The sequence below is a fragment of the Anomaloglossus baeobatrachus genome, chromosome 2, assembly GCF_048569485.1.
Source record: "Anomaloglossus baeobatrachus isolate aAnoBae1 chromosome 2, aAnoBae1.hap1, whole genome shotgun sequence".
Classification (NCBI taxonomy): domain Eukaryota; kingdom Metazoa; phylum Chordata; class Amphibia; order Anura; family Aromobatidae; genus Anomaloglossus; species Anomaloglossus baeobatrachus.
Genome location: NC_134354.1, coordinates 552,502,182 through 552,519,549, shown reverse-complemented (window position 1 = coordinate 552,519,549; position 17,368 = coordinate 552,502,182). Strand labels below are relative to the sequence as shown.

Below are 17,368 nucleotides of genomic sequence, written 5' to 3'. Positions count from 1 at the left end.
AGGAAGGCATTTCAAAAAAAATGTGGACCCTACTGAAAGCAGATAAGAAACAAAATGGCTGCCCATTTGCTGTAAAGTGACATGCTGTAAAACTAAGCCTGGTATAAAGCGTCTTATTGTTCAATGTTCATGCTTCCATTTCACATCTTGATTACCAACATTACAAATGTTCACAGTGAATTTCATCTTGAGCTATCAATGGCTGCAAATTATATGTCATTTTTCTAAGGGACTCTAAAAAGAATGGGTACAATTGTGTGCAGCATAAGAGCTGCTTTCTCGCTCAGGAGCGATCATTTTCACTCGGGAGCAGCAGCGGCAGCTTCCATTCTGTGTCTGCACTTAAGACATTGTTTTGGAGATCTGTAGCTGCAAATGGAAACTATGAGAACTGGCCAGCAAACTACAATGCAGTCTAGGGGAGATTACGAGACACTCACAATGCTCATAATGGCATCGCAGGAAAACCTTCCTTGCCTTAGATCATCTGGGTTAAGTGTGTTCATAATTCTCAGGTATATTTCATTCTCTCACAACACCTTTAAGGAGCGACGTTGAACTCGGCAGGTTGGGAGACCATAACTAGGTTTAGAAACCACAATATGAAAGGGGGCCGATACCAGATAATGGGGATGTCCACTGCCCATCATAACATAAAAACATTGGATATTTACCCACCGGGCTGATTACTTTCCCCCAATTGCAGGTCTTTGTTCCCTGGTGGTCATGTGATAATTTGGTGATCATTGTGATGTCAAGGTTGAACTAGATGGACCTAGGTCTTTTTTCAAGCTATGTAACTAGGTAACATGATCGCCTGGGGAAACAGTGCTCAAACTGGAGGACCAGTGCCGCTCCAGGAGGCAATGTTTTTATTTTATGAGAGAGCCAATAAGGGGATGTCCATAAGTGGAAGAAGCCTTTAAAGTAAACCTGTAAGGTGCAATATACACCCAGAACCACGAGCAGTTCTGGGTGCATATTGCTAATCACTGCCTAACTGTCCCTGTATACACTTGCATAGGTAACGAGATCTTTAGAAAAAGTATTTCTAAAGCTCTTTTATCATATGCAAATGAGGCAAGGGACTAGTTTCAAGGGCGTTCGTTCCTTTGGCTAGTCAGCCCTCTTAGTATGCTTGCATGCCCCTGTGAGTGTGCTAACATGCTAATGAATGCACATCAGGCATGGTCGCTCTCACCTCAGCTGCCACTGCTGGTTTTCAGTGAGCAAGATCAGAACGTCCCTGGACTTCAGGACCTGCACACTGCATCAGTTTGAAACCGGGACACGTACACCCGGCTTCAAGTCCGGGACTTCTGATCATGCACACTGAGCCGAAATCCAGCATCAGGAACGGTGGCAGCAGAGGTGAGAGCGACCATGCCTCTGACGCTGCGCATTCATTAGCATGTTAGCAAGCCAACAAGTGCATGCTACCATGCTAAGGGGGCTGACTAGCCAAGGGAACTAACGCCCTTGTGACTAGTCCCTGGCCTCATTAGCATATGATAAACATTCTTTAGAAACACTTTTTCTAAAGATGTTTATCTATGCTACTAGATACACGGACAGTTAGGCAGGGATTAGCAATATGCACCCAGAACTCCTTGTGGTTCTGTGTGCATACTGCACCTGATTAGGTTCCCTTTAAGGGTGCCATATACTGGTCATCCTTCTAGAGTAGATGGGGAGTCTTGACTTTTCCATTACTACAGATATAAGGGGGGGGAGAATGATTGGGCAGGTTAAAATCCAACATGCCCAATCACTCCAGCAGAGGGTTCTGCCTTATTCCCCCTCTTCCACTTGATCTGATGTGTAATGGGAGGTCAGAATAACTGCTGGCCAAATGAGCTCTCAGCCGACAAGGGGGAATTTAGTGGATGAGGGTATATGGTAATTACTAGATTAAGTAATTTGTATAGGTGGGATGTAAGGACCCTTGTGAACCTTCCCATCTGCCAGATCCAATGGCATTGTCGGATTTGTCATTCTGCAGCTCCTTTTTAATAGTATAAAGCTAGAAAAAGCCTTACCATTGTAAGCTACAATCAGACAAGCCTGCCACACAAACTGGGACTATTTTTAATAGCGTTAAACATCGGCTTTTACAAAACTAATCTGGAAACCTTACAAGAGAAAAAAAAAATAAAAGGATTCACGCCGACTGCATTCTACTTCATCATCTCATGGAACTGGTTAAAGAATGAGATAGCTCGCAATGAAGCAAGAGGCCAATTAATTAATGTTAGTTGGGATTTGAAGGGAAAAAAAAAAAAAAAGAAAAAGCGAATGAGAGGACAAAACATTTAGGGAACCCTACATATTTGAGTTTGTGCATGTCAGAATAAATGATCGTCTGACTGTAAGCTGAACTAATGAGGTCCGCATGCAAGCTGGAGGTTTTCAGGCGAATGTTTCCCGAGGCACTTCTTTACCCACTTCACAGGTCATAAAAGATGTTAGGAAGCCGAAAAATGATTATATTTCATGATAGTCTGGGCAGTACTTTCTAAAAGGTTAGTAACTGGGCTTTGAGGGCTGAGGTAATGAAAGTGTGTTTCTTGCTTTGCCGGCTTTGATCAGCTCTCGGCCTCCAAACCCATTTAATGCAGCTAAAAAGCAGCAGACATAATGTATATTTCATAGCATTAGATGCTATTCATTTCTGCGCTACTTCAAGCTCCTGGAGGAAATTCTGATACCCTGCTCTTATAGAACAGATCCAGTAGCTTTTATTCCCGATGCTTGCCGTGGGACCTAAACGATAATCTATTTTCAATATGAAACCACTCTTGATTTCTAGAAAGGGGATTATGCTGATATATTCTTAGCCCGTCTCTGATCAAGTTACCGGCAGACAGTAAAAGATTTTACATTCTGCACATAGAAAGTTAAAAACTCGGCACGACAAACAAATAAACTGCGGCGGAGCATACGTACAGATGATGTAGTAGTCCCTGTTCCTCTGGAATTCCAATCCCCATAGATTTGGGCTGAACTCCTGAAATTTGATGGTAAATTTCACATCCTGGTCTGGCTTAGCACAGTTCAGCAAAGGCGTTCTGTCTTTTATAATGCAGCTTTCCGCTTGCTCCTTATCCACCAGGTAGACTTTGTAATACTCGTATTGGGCAGCAGATTTAGAGTCCACTTTGGGGCAAATAATGTCCAGTTTATCTCCTATTTGCGGATATAATACCAGCCCTTGGCCAGGAAGGAATCTATTAGGAAAAAAGTAAGAAAGAATTAGTATAAACTAGATAAAAACAGATCAATAACAAGTGAATTAACAACATGTAAAAGCCTCCCATGAAAGATGCTTCTTCACTTCCTCAGACTCCTGAAAATCAGATCAATGTAGTGCCATAGTGATACACAATGTCTTAGCTTTGCTACAAAATAAGGACATCTTTCCATGCAAAGGTCAGCGAAATCTCGGTATTGGTGCAATATCGGTTATTACACAGATTTCTTAAAGGTACTATTAAAATTCACTGTTTTTAAGATCAGTAGGGTTTTAGATGTAATTATCCCCTTCTCGTTGCCTAGATTAGCGGCCACCTCTGCAGCATCGGAGTGCACAGTTCATGCCGCCAGTTGGAATGCTCAACCAAGAGCGCACATCCCTCAGAAAAGCAAGAAGCGGAGAGGATGCAGAGCATTGCGCTCCTAATAAAAATGAGACAATTAAGCCATGTGCGCACGGTGCAGACGTTTTCTGCACCATCTGGAAGAAAAAAAACGCACCAAAAATGCATGCGTTTTTGCGCCATGCGTTTTTCTTAATGAAGTCAATGAAAAAAAAAAAGCAGGAGAAAAAAAAAACAAAAAAAAAAAACAATAACTCACCAGCAATTGACATGCTGCAGAAGATTTTCTGCATCAAATCTACAAGGAAAAAATAAGCAACATGCACACAGCACTTCAGAATTCCTATTGATTTTGTTGGCATATAGAAATGCAGATTTTGTGCAAACTCTACATCAAAAACGCACTGTGCGCACACAGCCTTAGAGTAAGGCAGAGACGAGGCTATTCATTTATAGTAGTAATCAGGACTATCTAATTCTGGTGCAGAGCGAAACCTCTAAGGGCCTAGGTGCTCCTAGTAGTTATGCCCCTTTTCGATGAATTTAGTGGGAAATTACCTCCTTAAAAGGCATTAAAAAAAAGGTTGTTTTCTTAAATACCGTCCTATTATGCATGAAAGGAAAAGCATCCAATATACAATTATATTTGTGTATCCTGTCATGCTTTAAGCATTTCTCACCTTCACAGGCCTATTTTTACTCTGGCTGAGAATGATTCTCAGTATTCATGTGTCCATTTCAAAGCTATAGAATCATGTCCTTAACGCATGGACTGCCATTATCAGCAGAACTTCACATGACGGCGGTCTAAGAAAATCCTGACACTTTATATATCTCCTCAACCACCAAGGAATGCCTTTCTGTCTAGGCAATGTGACCTGATCAGTCTCGAGTCGTCCTATGTCATAAGTGTAATGCAACTAATAGAGCAGGAGCAACAAATCAGAAAATAATCGCAATAGATTGGAATGTTGATTTTTGCACAATAGTGTGGATGCATGGTATGTAGGCCGAAGCCATCCAAGTGAAGGGGGGAGCCAATGCTCGGACACAGTGCCGCATCCACGCTTGGAGCTTAGCCTCATGTAGCGCTTGCGGCACAAAGCCTGTGGGAAATTGAAACAAGAGCTTTCTAATCAACATCCTTTGCGGAGCAGAAACATTAAACACCACACTTAGAACTCCCTACTCATTTGTAAGCAGCTAAGCCCGCAGGCTCATTAAAATACAAAACCGAGAACAAAGATTTTCGCCAGGATTCCCTCCATAGCAAAGGCCACCAGGTAAGTTGTATTAATTGCTAAATCAATTCTTATGTCAGCTGACAGACACCATGTTTGGCCTAGCAACTAAATGTCAGGCTCCGGCGTATTTGATCTTCTAACTTTCTAGCAACGGCTTTTGTTGGTTAACATTATGGGTAATCAAAGCCGAGGAAGAGCATTGCTTATTTCCCTGCAGCTATTATGTGCAATCACACAGCAACTAGCACAACGCTTATTTTAGTGTTCGGAGTAATGTGAAGCTGCAGTCCCGTCACTCAGGAGGATACGGAATATTATTACGCCATGTTTTCATACTATAGAATCCTTAAGGGCCTCTAAACCTAATGTACAACCATTATGCAATATTCTCATACATGTATGTATCTTAGAAATATTTACACAGAAGGAATCATGAGGACAGACATTTTAGTGATTACTTTACCAAAAGAAGTAGTTAGTCAAAATGGCTGAAAAGTCAACACTATCACTGAATCATGGGGACAAAAGATTTGGACTACCCTGGTCTGGTGTCCAAAGAGGTCCATTGTGGCAGTCGGCAATGCTCTGCCCAGCATCCAAGGAGCATCGGCTGATTACTAGGCCCCGACAACATCATGACGTCACATGAGGCCTACTCACAAAGGTCTCACACAACATAATGACGGGCGTGGTGCTGAAATAGAAGTAAACACCGCCGTGGTCCAAATGCCATAGTGGGCTAAACTGGAAGCCGGGCCAGGGTAGCTTTTTGCCCATGTTTAGTCTAAAGATATGGTATAAACATTTTAGATTTTCTATCCCCTTCAGTATGGATTGTAATAAACATCTGCACTAAACTCTACAGTCTGAAGGACTTCCTTATAAGAAAAAAGGTTTATACAAATGTATTATACGTACGAAAATGAGAACACAAAAAATGCAACGCACAGAATGGAAAGCAAACAAGTGCTGTACAAGCATTCGCCAATAATGTAATAGAAAGGCAAAGGTGAAATTGGTGTTTGTGCTAGAAAACCAGTTATTAAAAGAGAAGAAAGAAAGAAAACATAATTGTAAACTCTACCCGACTAATGCGCTATCTGGGACTGCACAAAACAATCACCATGTGCTGCAATTAATTGCTTTTGCTTGTTACTCTTGATAAATTATGCTTTCTGCTCTGGATAAGCGCCAGCTCTTGACCCATGACATAGCTCCACACTTCAGTACTTCAGATGGGCATCCCTCTCTCTGAAAAGGCTGGCAATCATGTTCCCACCAAGGGCTTTCCACACTACAGGCAGACTTAGTTCTATTCAGCACTCAATGCACGAGGATAATATTTTACTTGAACAGTAAAGAAATCGACTCTTAGGAAGTGCTCATTCATAAAGATGGAGCAAACATGATGACTTAGGTTACATGAGAGCACTTTTTGTGGCCTATACAGCATTATGCTGAGAGTATAGGTTCAAAGCTACAAGGGTCATGTAACAATCATTCTCGTTACCATTAAGCTGGCCATACACAGATGGCTGTCTGCACGATGAACTGAGCCATCTTAGCTGACTCTCAGAGAACACAGGAATTCTCCTGAGTATGGGAAAGCTACCGGCTGATAAGTCAGGCAGCAGCTTATCAAAAGAGAAGAGCAAAATTAGACCTGCACAATCGTCATCTCTCCCGAACATCAGTTGAGCGGTGCCACCATACACATTATACAGTTGGCCAAACACCTAGACACCGGCTGGTTTGCCCAACAATAGCCTAATATGTAAGGGGGCATGATTTCCATCTAGATATATATAATTATACTCTTGAGCAGCTACCAATAATAGAAGTGGGTATGCTACAAATAACGTAATCTTTGCATCTGCTGCTGTACTATGGACTGCACAGGCATAAACTAAGTGACATTACTAACTCATACCTGCACAGTTATGTTGAGAATAAAAGTTTCCATGTATATTAGAGACAAAGTTACTATCTTACTCGTATATGGGCCTACCAAGTCTCCACTAACTATACATATCTGGAGTAAAAAAAAAAAAAACAATCGGGCAAGTTACATTTCAGAGAATCCTTTTCTCAGAAGAGAAGTAAGATTTATCTCCTTAATGAAAACAGATACGCACTATGCCAAACCATACAAGTGCTGGTATTGGGGCAACATGGGAAGAGATCCTGCAGAGGTCATAGACTTCACCAGACCAAGGTCATAAATGTTAAGCTCCTTCATTCACAGTACATAGTTGACGAGTCAGTGCCCTCCTGTTTTCTCTACGAGAGAGCCGCTGCCAGAGATCTCCTGGAGAACAAGAGGATCGGCTGTTGAGATCTGTATCGGCAGAGAATCAAGAGGCCCCCATCTAAGATAGACTTTCGTCCGCGCTCCCTGATATCGGAGGGTTCAGCTAAGCCTCATCTAATGTGTATGGGGGCTTTTATTATTTAAACATGATACATATAATAGGCAGACCTAAATATTACATCTGCTGTGCCTATTAATAAACCAAGCTAGTAATTAAATGCTTTTATCTGTCCTTTTACCAGACATTTTCAGCCCAGCTATAAATAGAGTTCTTTACAGTTTCTAACCACAAGGACTATACAATGTTATTTTATATCTAGACTTTTATGAAGGACTCCGAATGTAAATTCTATGGATAGAAGTGATGATAAAAACATTATATGATTTAAGATGAAAGCTGTAGACACTTGTAAGAATCTTTTACTGTGGAGCTAAAAGTGTTAGAAATGTAACCAGTTGAGCGAGTATTTGCTAGGCGTGTTCCAGCATATTTCTGGACGGCAGCACAATCGAACGCTTTCTTATTTAGTAAATAGTAATTTATACTGACATAGCTAGAGGGGGCAGTTCTTACCCTCCGTGACCTCATGTTCTACTTAACAAAGAACCTGTGTGGCTGGGTATAGTTTTACTCAATTCTTAATCAATTTCCCACCTCTGTCTCACAATTGCTATTGATGTAACAATAATATTATATTTCACAGTCCACATCTGCACAATTTACTCCTAGCATTGGATTCCTTTTTGTAGCTTATTCAGTTCATCAGTTTGTGTAACATATCCGCTTGTGTTTACATTAATAGTATTACACTGGATTGTTAGTATAACACATGACGTTGTTTTCAGTGCTCCAACAAGGCTAGGCCAAGACCTTTGTTCAGATGTAAAATATCACCACTATGGTCCAAGCCACTAGGAAGTATTCGCACCTACAGAATGCAAACATTTTCTATTCAATCAGGCTGTTGAAAACTATAGAGGCATTACTTAGTTACTTCTGTTCGGAGGGAAGACAACATTATAGCTTATATAGGGAATGTTATCAAACGTTTCCTTATAAGGCCATCCATATATACCATATACATATTGGCTGAACCTGTCCCTTTCAAAAAGACTGGATCATCATCTACTGTGTATGGGACTCTACCAACCCTACCGTGTTGAGAGATGTGTCAAGGGAGAGGAAGACATGAACGAACCAACTGCCAGTCATTTTGCTTTGTAGGAGAAAAGCTGCTGACATCAGTTACCTTATACAACTAAAAATGTGTGCACAATCAGCCTAGCACAGGGTATATGTGCATTAAAATGATTTCTGAAGACCAAGGCCCCATTCATCAAGAGCGGCTTTGTAGTCGCCAGTCTTCGTGAGCTCCCAATTCATTAAGATGCCACTTAGAGTCAGGCGTATCTTAACAGTGGCATGCAACACTGCCTCTCGCCACAATATTTTACTCCAGGAGAAAGATTTTTTGGCATAAGGTATGTCATAGCCCATCATCCATTTGAGAAACTGTGGTATCACATCTCCATTTAAACCTAGATCCGTCCATTTTGGCATGGAAATGGCAAAGTTGAATATTTGGGCAACATCAAGGTGGTACAATAAGTTTGTGACATGTTAAAGTGTTTTACCCCAGATTTCTATTAAGAGTTTTGATGAATCGGGGACCAAGTATTCAGCAGACAGCTAGCTACTACAGTATGTATGGCCAGCCCTGGACAGTAAGACTTCCTTGATGAACACATTAATTGTAATGGAATCTGAGGGCCAATCACTTAGAAACCTGAACTGGTAATTGCATTGTTTAACATATTTTAAGAGGTTTCAGCTGGAAAGCAAAACTTGATATTTGTATATGGTTTTCAAGCTTTTTGTGGAATGAACCAATAATCATGGTCAAGGAATGGTAGAGTGATAGTTGGTCTCCATATAGTGGCCAGGTTGCACCTAGAGCCTTAGCATAAAGCGCCTACGTGAAGATAACACAGGATGTCTAAACTAGCACACAGGTCTTTTATCAAGTGGTGAAGAAAAGGACTTCACCGACCACTGCTACCACTTAGAGAACATACTGGAAGACTTCCTGAAGTCCTACTGGCACCTGTTAAACAACTGGCTCTACATATGAGCCATAAATAACAGATAAGACTGGGCAGAACGTTTGGCTGCAGCAAGCTGCATAATCACATCTCCCCATCCTAAGAAAGTTTATAGCCTATCATTTTAACGTGCAGGTAATTCACACCTGTACAGTCAGATTCCCAGAAGCAAGTCTCCAAACCACAGACTGCAATGGAGGGTGGGGTCTGTCTTGCTATGTGCAGGCGAGGCGTTAGATAAATAATGACAGAAGCTTGGAAAATAATTCATGCCAAATGCAAATTCTGAGTGATGTCATTTATTTTTCAAAACCGGTTTTAAAAAATGCAAATAACAGATCTGGATTATGCCAGTAAATAGAGGAATATTTATCTACCATTTTCTGCGGGTGACAGATTATATGGCAGTCAATCACAAGTGCCTACGAGATTTTCAATTAGCGAGTTGAATGGCAATGAGTACACTTATTAATTCGAGATCTTTTAACCCCTTGCTAGCTAAAATTCACCTTTTTTCCTTGGACTTTTATCAACATATCTTTTTTTCTCAGATACATTTTCTACTAATTTTAATGGCTATAAAAGCAACGCTGTTAGTTTCCATAAAGTGTGACCAGACCCAGGAGAGCTGGAAGCATTACTTGCCCCCAGATGCATTGGATGTAATCAGCACTGTCCCTGCAGCTCAGAAACAGAATATTTAGAACACACAGTACTCGCTTTACTTATAAATGTCTTCGTTAGGTATTCTAGATTTCTAATTCAGCCATGTTATATTTATGTGCCATGTTCTAATGTCTTATGCTGCCCCTTACTGCCTTGTACTCACTGGCATTAGGCCTAAAAATAGTAATGGAAGCGTTAAAAAAAAATAAATAAATAAATTCATTTTTCCAGTTGTGCCTTTCTTTACTTTTTCCACATAAAACCACACTGACTGCAAGCTGGTGTATGATAAAATGTCAAAATATGCCTGGTCCAGTTTTGTCTTTCCATTGCGATTGTTGGTTGTGCTTCAGACTTTTCTAATCATCTTCAGGTCTGAAAGCGTTAATATTAGGTTTCAGTAAGGGAGTCTAGTACTTAAAATTGGACTATAATCATCAGTTATGAATTAATATCCAAAATCTAGTTACTAAATCTTTTTAGGGCTAGCTTACATCCCCATATTATTGGTCCGAGCGGGATCCGACAAAATATTGGTTTGCACTCGAACCAATGTTAGTCTATGGGGCCACGCATATGTCCAATTATTTTCCTCAAAGCAGGTTGTTCGGAGAAAAAAAAACAAAAAAACAACATGTCCACGTTTGGTCTAAGATTTGGATTGCGATTGAACATGCAGGTCAATGAGTGTGCGAATATTCAGACAGCACTCCGTTATCATTCTGACACAAATGGAGAAGATGGAGGCATCATGTTCTCCATCTGCTCCTCAGTGCTATGACTCTCATCTGAGGGAATCAGATCCCACTACGCCAACTCTCAGATCAAACACTGATCAGAGTGTCATTAGCATAACTGACCCGATTCTCTCGCATGAGTGATCTATGGTTGTGTGACCCAATCTTACTAGAACAACTTTTACTACAAAATACCGGTTAGCTTACTAAATGAGGCTTCACAAAAAGGGCTCCACATTTTAAAAAATAAACTAGGCAAAAGCAATTAAAATAAGATAATTGTATTTTTCATAAACTTAACACAATCTAAGGATTCTAGAAAGTAGAGGAAGACTACTTCTAAAATTTGCAACTTTCCTATCCTTGCAAAATTTCCCTTTCCTAAAATGAAATGTCATTTTCTTGTGAGGCAACACACTGCGTATGTGCACACCTTATGTAGTTGGGCATTTATTGCGCTTCCTGCATGCAGATTTGTTACAAAACCTGAATGATTTCCTATTCCCAGCAAAGTGAATGAGATTCCTCAAGTCTCATGTACACTTTGCTTATTTTTTCCTTGCAGATTTGAAGCTCTTTCAATTCTTTCAGCATCTTTCACCTATTCCAATGAAAGGGGGGGGGGGGGGGTAAAAAAAAATGCATAAAAAAGCAAAATTGCATATTTTATGCTGCACTATCCCCCCAACACTTCAGTATTTACAGCAGATAAGGTGCACATACCCTTATAAACCCTTCCATCTTCTCTTCTTGACTTCCTAGATTGGCTGCTGACATCACTGCCCGGCTATCTTTCGTGAGACCTCTCACTGAGACATCATCATGATTTCTACCGCTATTACATATTCAATCTCCAGATCTGTAAGCCTCTACGTTGGCTGCGGTGCCGTGTGCCAAGAATGGGCTCTTTTTTCCATTCTTACTTAGTGTCACTTCCAATAAAATGTATTCCCGCAATATGAACGTGCACAGTACTCCTCTATTCCCTTGAATTTTCCAATTCTGCTCTGCTGCGAGATTTGTTTGACTACCCGTCTCCTCCATAATATCCCCTCCAGACTGTGATGTGAGTTGTCTGGCCTAGTAATCTGCGCCCGACATCATTTAGGACAAAATATATGTAGTTTGCTGATATTTCTGAAAATTAAAAGGCTGGGGTCTCTTTTCTTCACCAAAAAGAACACATTCCTGCCACAGACTGCAGAATATATGACTCCGTAGCCTGGGAAGGAAAGCTTGGGTAGAAAGAACTTTTAATATTTATACCGTGCTTTAAAGCATCTGCTTTGTAATTAGCAGCCATATTCCGCAATGAAATACTGGGTGTTGGCCGGTCGCAGCTGCCAAGATGGGGGGAATGTCTTGCCCTTTGAAACCGTATTTGTTTGGAAAGGAAAGCTGATGACTCGCATATATAATAATGCTAATATTATCTAAAGATTACTCTGCTTTCAGTTTACACTGTATTTTCCGAATCAATGATAAGGAACTAAAAGAATGTGGTTGGGATGGCAATTAGGTGAGTCAGGCGTGAGTCATGCCACCCGATCGGGTAGCGCAGGGCACTGTATAGCAGATGTCGCCACACTGTTCACAAAAAGGAGGATTCACAATGGCCGGTTGCCCTGCAGTTTGTTATCCCCTCATTAGGCGTGCACCCATGAAAATGCCTGATTTGTACCAGTCTCATTATGCTTATCAATCCCTAATTTACCGCACAGGCTGATTGCCATTAGACATTGTTGGATTTTATTTAATGCTTAGACTTGAGCTACACAAGCTGCCAAACCTTGTGGATTGTCAGGATGTAGAAATGAATGCAGACAAGTGAATAACATTGGAAGTGCCTGCTTCCTCTGCATGGAAGACATTAATAGGAATACCAGGTACCCAACGGCTGAAATACAATGCACCCCGCTTGGCCAGCGTCACATCAGACATTTATGGGTGGCACGTAACATTTATGATATGGCACATGCCAGATGTGAAAAGCATACTGTTCAGTAGGTGAAGGAAATGAGACACAGGCAGGCCCTGCTTTACATCAGCACTATAGCCTTTCCTTCATACAATCAGCAGTAGGCCAGAGCCATACACTTTACCTCTTGTCATCTGAACGCCATAAATATGCACCGGTTTCCAGCTGAAAAGCTGCTGGACACAGGCAAAAGGTTATAGGCCCACACCATAAATACTTGGTGGTCAATGAGAGACTATTGAGTCCATCAGGCAGCAAACAAGGTTTTTTCTTTACATGAACCCCTTAACTGCTGGATGTGTATCCTGGGGAATGTTATTACAGGAAATCCATGATTCTTGTGATCGACATTAGTCAATTCACTACAGGGGTTCAGTCTTGATGAGTAGACACCCTTATCTTAGGTTCACGCAACAGTATTAAAATAAAGAAATAAAATGATCTAATTGTCATCCAGAAAAGTAGGACAAGTCTCACTTTTCATCTGTATGCAGTTTGTTTTTTACAGTAGCAACTATTAATCATTTACAGTGTTCTATATTACAGAAGTGTAATGGAGCTATACAAATTGGACACTATACTGTGGCATCCCATACTTTCTCGCACCCATAGACTTGAATGAGTGAGTTTTCTTTGTTTTCAGAGTCAAATAGCAGCATGCAGTGATTTTATTCAGATTGTCAGTGTAGGGGAATAAAAAAAAAAAAAAAAAAAAAAAAAAAAAAAGACGATCTACAATGCCCCATTGAACAACATGGATCAGCGTGCTATCTACTAACAAAAAAAAACAAAACAAAAATTATGGGATAGCATGTGTTCAATTTCTACAGTCCTCTGAACAAGCCCTTAGGGTGACTCTCCCAGGGGAGATGACAGACACTGAGGCACTTTGCAAGATCAGCGTGTAAAGGCCGCTTCACACGCTACGATTTATCTGACGATATTTCGTCGGGGGTCACAGTTTTCGTGACGCACTTCCGTCATAGTTAACGACGTCGTTACGTGTGACACCTACGTGCGACTCTGAACAATCGCAAATAGGGTGAAAATCGTTGATCGCTGACGTCGTTCGGTTTCAAAATATTGTTCATCGTTTGGAATGCAGCAGACATATTGCTACATTTGACATCCTGCCAACGACGAACAACATCCACACGACAGCCTTGGGCAAACAATATATCGCTAAACGATGTAGCGTAGTTTGTGAGATGTGTACGTGTGACCGCTACAAAACGACCTATGAGCGATCTCGGCGTCTCACATCACTAGCGATATCGCTGTGTGTAAAGCAGCCTTAAGGGTCACATCCACTAAAGAACATTTTAAGCTACATTCCCATGAGCTTTTAATGTTGCAGAATTCCTGCCCCTATTTAAATTAGGTCACTTGCATTGTTCACTATGTTTGTGTGTCTTTATCACATTTTTGATGCCGTGATTTTGTCTTTTTGGGATGTTATGCTTTAAATAAGGCGACTTTGTTTGATACTTCCTGGTGTTTGTCTTTAACAAAACTTTATTGACATACATATACTTACCGTATTTTTCGGACCATAAGACGCACTTTTTTCCCCCCAAATGTTGGGAGAAAGTGGGGGGTGCGTCTTATGGTCTGACTATAGGGCTGCAGCCGGGAATGTGGGTGCTGCGGTGGAGCGGGTCATCGGGGGCACGAGCAGGCTGCAGCAGCGCCTGCCGTGACCACGTGGGCCCGCTCATTACATATGCACGCCCATCCTCCCGCCCATCATCTCTCAGCGAACACGGCGCTGACAGGTGGGCGGGGTGATGGGCGGGGGGGGGGTGCGCGCATAATTAACAGCCTGCCATGATCACCCATGGCAACTACAGCCTGGAGTGATCATGTGCGGCTGTATTCACTGCCCCCCGTGCATCATTATCAGCGCGGGGAGCAGTGAATCAGTACACTCACCCGTCACCGCGTGTGGAGCCGCCCCCCTGCAGCATCGCGCGATGTCTTCCTGTCTGTGCCGGTCAGCTGATCTGGTCACTAGCGGCGCGCACAGCGATGATGTCATCGCTGTGCGCGCCGCTAGTGTCCACCAGCTCAGCTGACCGGCACAGACAGGAAGACATCGCGCGATGCTGCAGACGGTGACGGCTCCACACGCGGTGACGGCTCCACACAGCGGCGCTGCAGCTGAGACAGATCGGTGCTTCAGGGAGTGAGGAAAGGTGAGTATAAACGTTTATTTTTTTTTTTTCTGTGCCACAGGCCATATACCAGGATGGGGGAATAACATGAGCAGGATGGATGGGGGCATTTCATGAGCAGGATGGATGGGGGCATTTCATGAGCAGGATGGATGGGGGCATTTCATGAGCAGGATGGATGGGGGCATTTCATGAGCAGGATGGATGGGGGCATAACATGAGCAGGATGGATGGGGGCATATCATGAGCAGGATGGATGGGGGCATATCATGAGCAGGATGGATGGGGGCATATCATGAGCAGGATGGATGGGGGCATATCATGAGCAGGATGGATGGGGGCATATCATGAGCAGGATGGATGGGGGCATATCATGAGCAGGATGGATGGGGGCATATCATGAGCAGGATGGATGGGGCATATCATGAGCAGGATGGATGGGGGCATATCATGAGCAGGATGGATGGGGGCATATCATGAGCAGGATGGATGGGGGCATATCTTGAGCAGGATGGATGGGGGCATTTCATGAGCAGGATGGATGGGGGCATTTCATGAGCAGGATGGATGGGGGCATTTCATGAGCAGGATGGATGGGGGCATTTCATGAGCAGGATGGATGGGGGCATTTCATGAGCAGGATGGATGGGGGCATTTCATGAGCAGGATGGATGGGGGCATTTCATGAGCAGGATGGATGGGGGCATATCATGAGCAGGATGGATGGGGGCATATCATGAGCAGGATGGATGGGGGCATATCATGAGCAGGATGGATGGGGGCATATCATGAGCAGGATGGATGGGGGCATATCATGAGCAGGATGGATGGGGGCATATCATGAGCAGGATGGATGGGGGCATATCATGAGCAGGATGGATGGGGGCATATCATGAGCAGGATGGATGGGGGCATATCATGAGCAGGATGGATGGGGGCATATCATGAGCAGGATGGATGGGGGCATATCATGAGCAGGATGGATGGGGGCATATCATGAGCAGGATGGATGGGGGCATATCATGAGCAGGATGGATGGGGGCATATCATGAGCAGGATGGATGGGGGCATATCATGAGCAGGATGGATGGGGGAATAACATGAGCAGGATGGATGGGGGAATAACATGAGCAGGATGGATGGGGGAATAACATGAGCAGGATGGATGGGGGAATAACATGAGCAGGATGGATGGGGGCATATCATGAGCAGGATGGATGGGGGGTATATTATGAGCAGGATGGGGGTATATGAGCAGGATCATATACAAGGCAGGAGGATCCTTACCAGAATGGGGTACCTTAGTAGAGAATTTGGGGACATTACCCCATAACAGTGTCAGCAGCAGATCCTCGCCCCATAACAGTGTGTCATGACCATATTTTTTGGTTAAAATTTTATTTTCCTATTTTCCTCCTCTAAAACCAGGGTGCGTCTTATGGTCAGGTGCATCTTATAGTCCGAAAAATACGGTAGGTGCGGATTACACAATTTTTTTATGTGTTTTTGCAGCAGAAATGCACTAAAAATGCACATGTGATTTTTTTTACCTGGGGAGTTTTTGCATCTAATGCAAGTCTAACATCTGCACAGAAAACGTAGCAAGAGAAATTGCCATGTTGCAGATTTAAAACACGCACCGCAGGTCAGTTTAAGCAGAGTAATAAAGAAACTCAGCCCATCCACTTTGCTGGACCTGTAAAAGAGGCTACAATTTTGACTCAGTGTAGAGATCATTGTGGTGATGTAGCCTAATTTTTAAATGTGATTAGATTTGAGAGCAAGTCATAAGAGGTAGCGACCCTTTATTCCAGATGGCACATGATATTTTATAAAGAAATCCCCACTGCACAGACCATAAAAAAATGCCCCTTGTTTTGAAAAACTGGTATGCTGCATAGATGAGCTGAGCTTATAAAGGCCGCACAAGATGAGCTGAGCTTATAAAGGCCGCACAAGATGAGCTGAGCTTATAAAGGCCGCACAAGATGAGCTGAGCTTATAAAGGCCGCACAAGATGAGCTGAGCTTATAAAGGCCGCACAAGATGAGCTGAGCTTATAAAGGCCGCATAGATGAGCTGAGCTTATAAAGGCCGCATAGATGAGCTGAGCTTATAAAGGCCGCATAGATGAGCTGAGCTTATAAAGGCCGCATAGATGAGCTGAGCTTATAAAGGCCGCATAGATGAGCTGAGCTTATAAAGGCCGCATAGATGAGCTGAGCTTATAAAGGCCGCACAAGATGAGCTGAGCTTATAAAGGCCGCACAAGATGAGCTGAGCTTATAAAGGCCGCACAAGATGAGCTGAGCTTATAAAGGCCGCACAAGATGAGCTGAGCTTATAAAGGCCGCATAAGATGAGCTGAGCTTATAAAGGCCGCATAAGATGAGCTGAGCTTATAAAGGCCGCATAGATGAGCTGAGCTTATAAAGGCCGCATAGATGAGCTGAGCTTATAAAGGCCGCATAGATGAGCTGAGCTTATAAAGGCCGCATAGATGAGCTGAGCTTATAAAGGCCGCATAGATGAGCTGAGCTTATAAAGGCCGCATAGATG

At 42.7% G+C, this 17,368-nt stretch overlaps 1 protein-coding gene across 1 annotated transcript in view; it reads right to left on the bottom strand.

Annotated features, from left to right (window-relative positions):
- Nucleotides 1-17,368, bottom strand: part of EFNB2 (ephrin B2) — a 50,239-nt gene that overhangs the window by 23,039 nt on the left and 9,832 nt on the right. Inside the window, exon 2 of the mRNA XM_075336682.1 lies at nucleotides 2,947-3,227. Within this exon, the coding sequence (XP_075192797.1) occupies nucleotides 2,947-3,227 (281 nt within the window). The remainder of the gene's footprint in view (nucleotides 1-2,946; nucleotides 3,228-17,368) is intronic.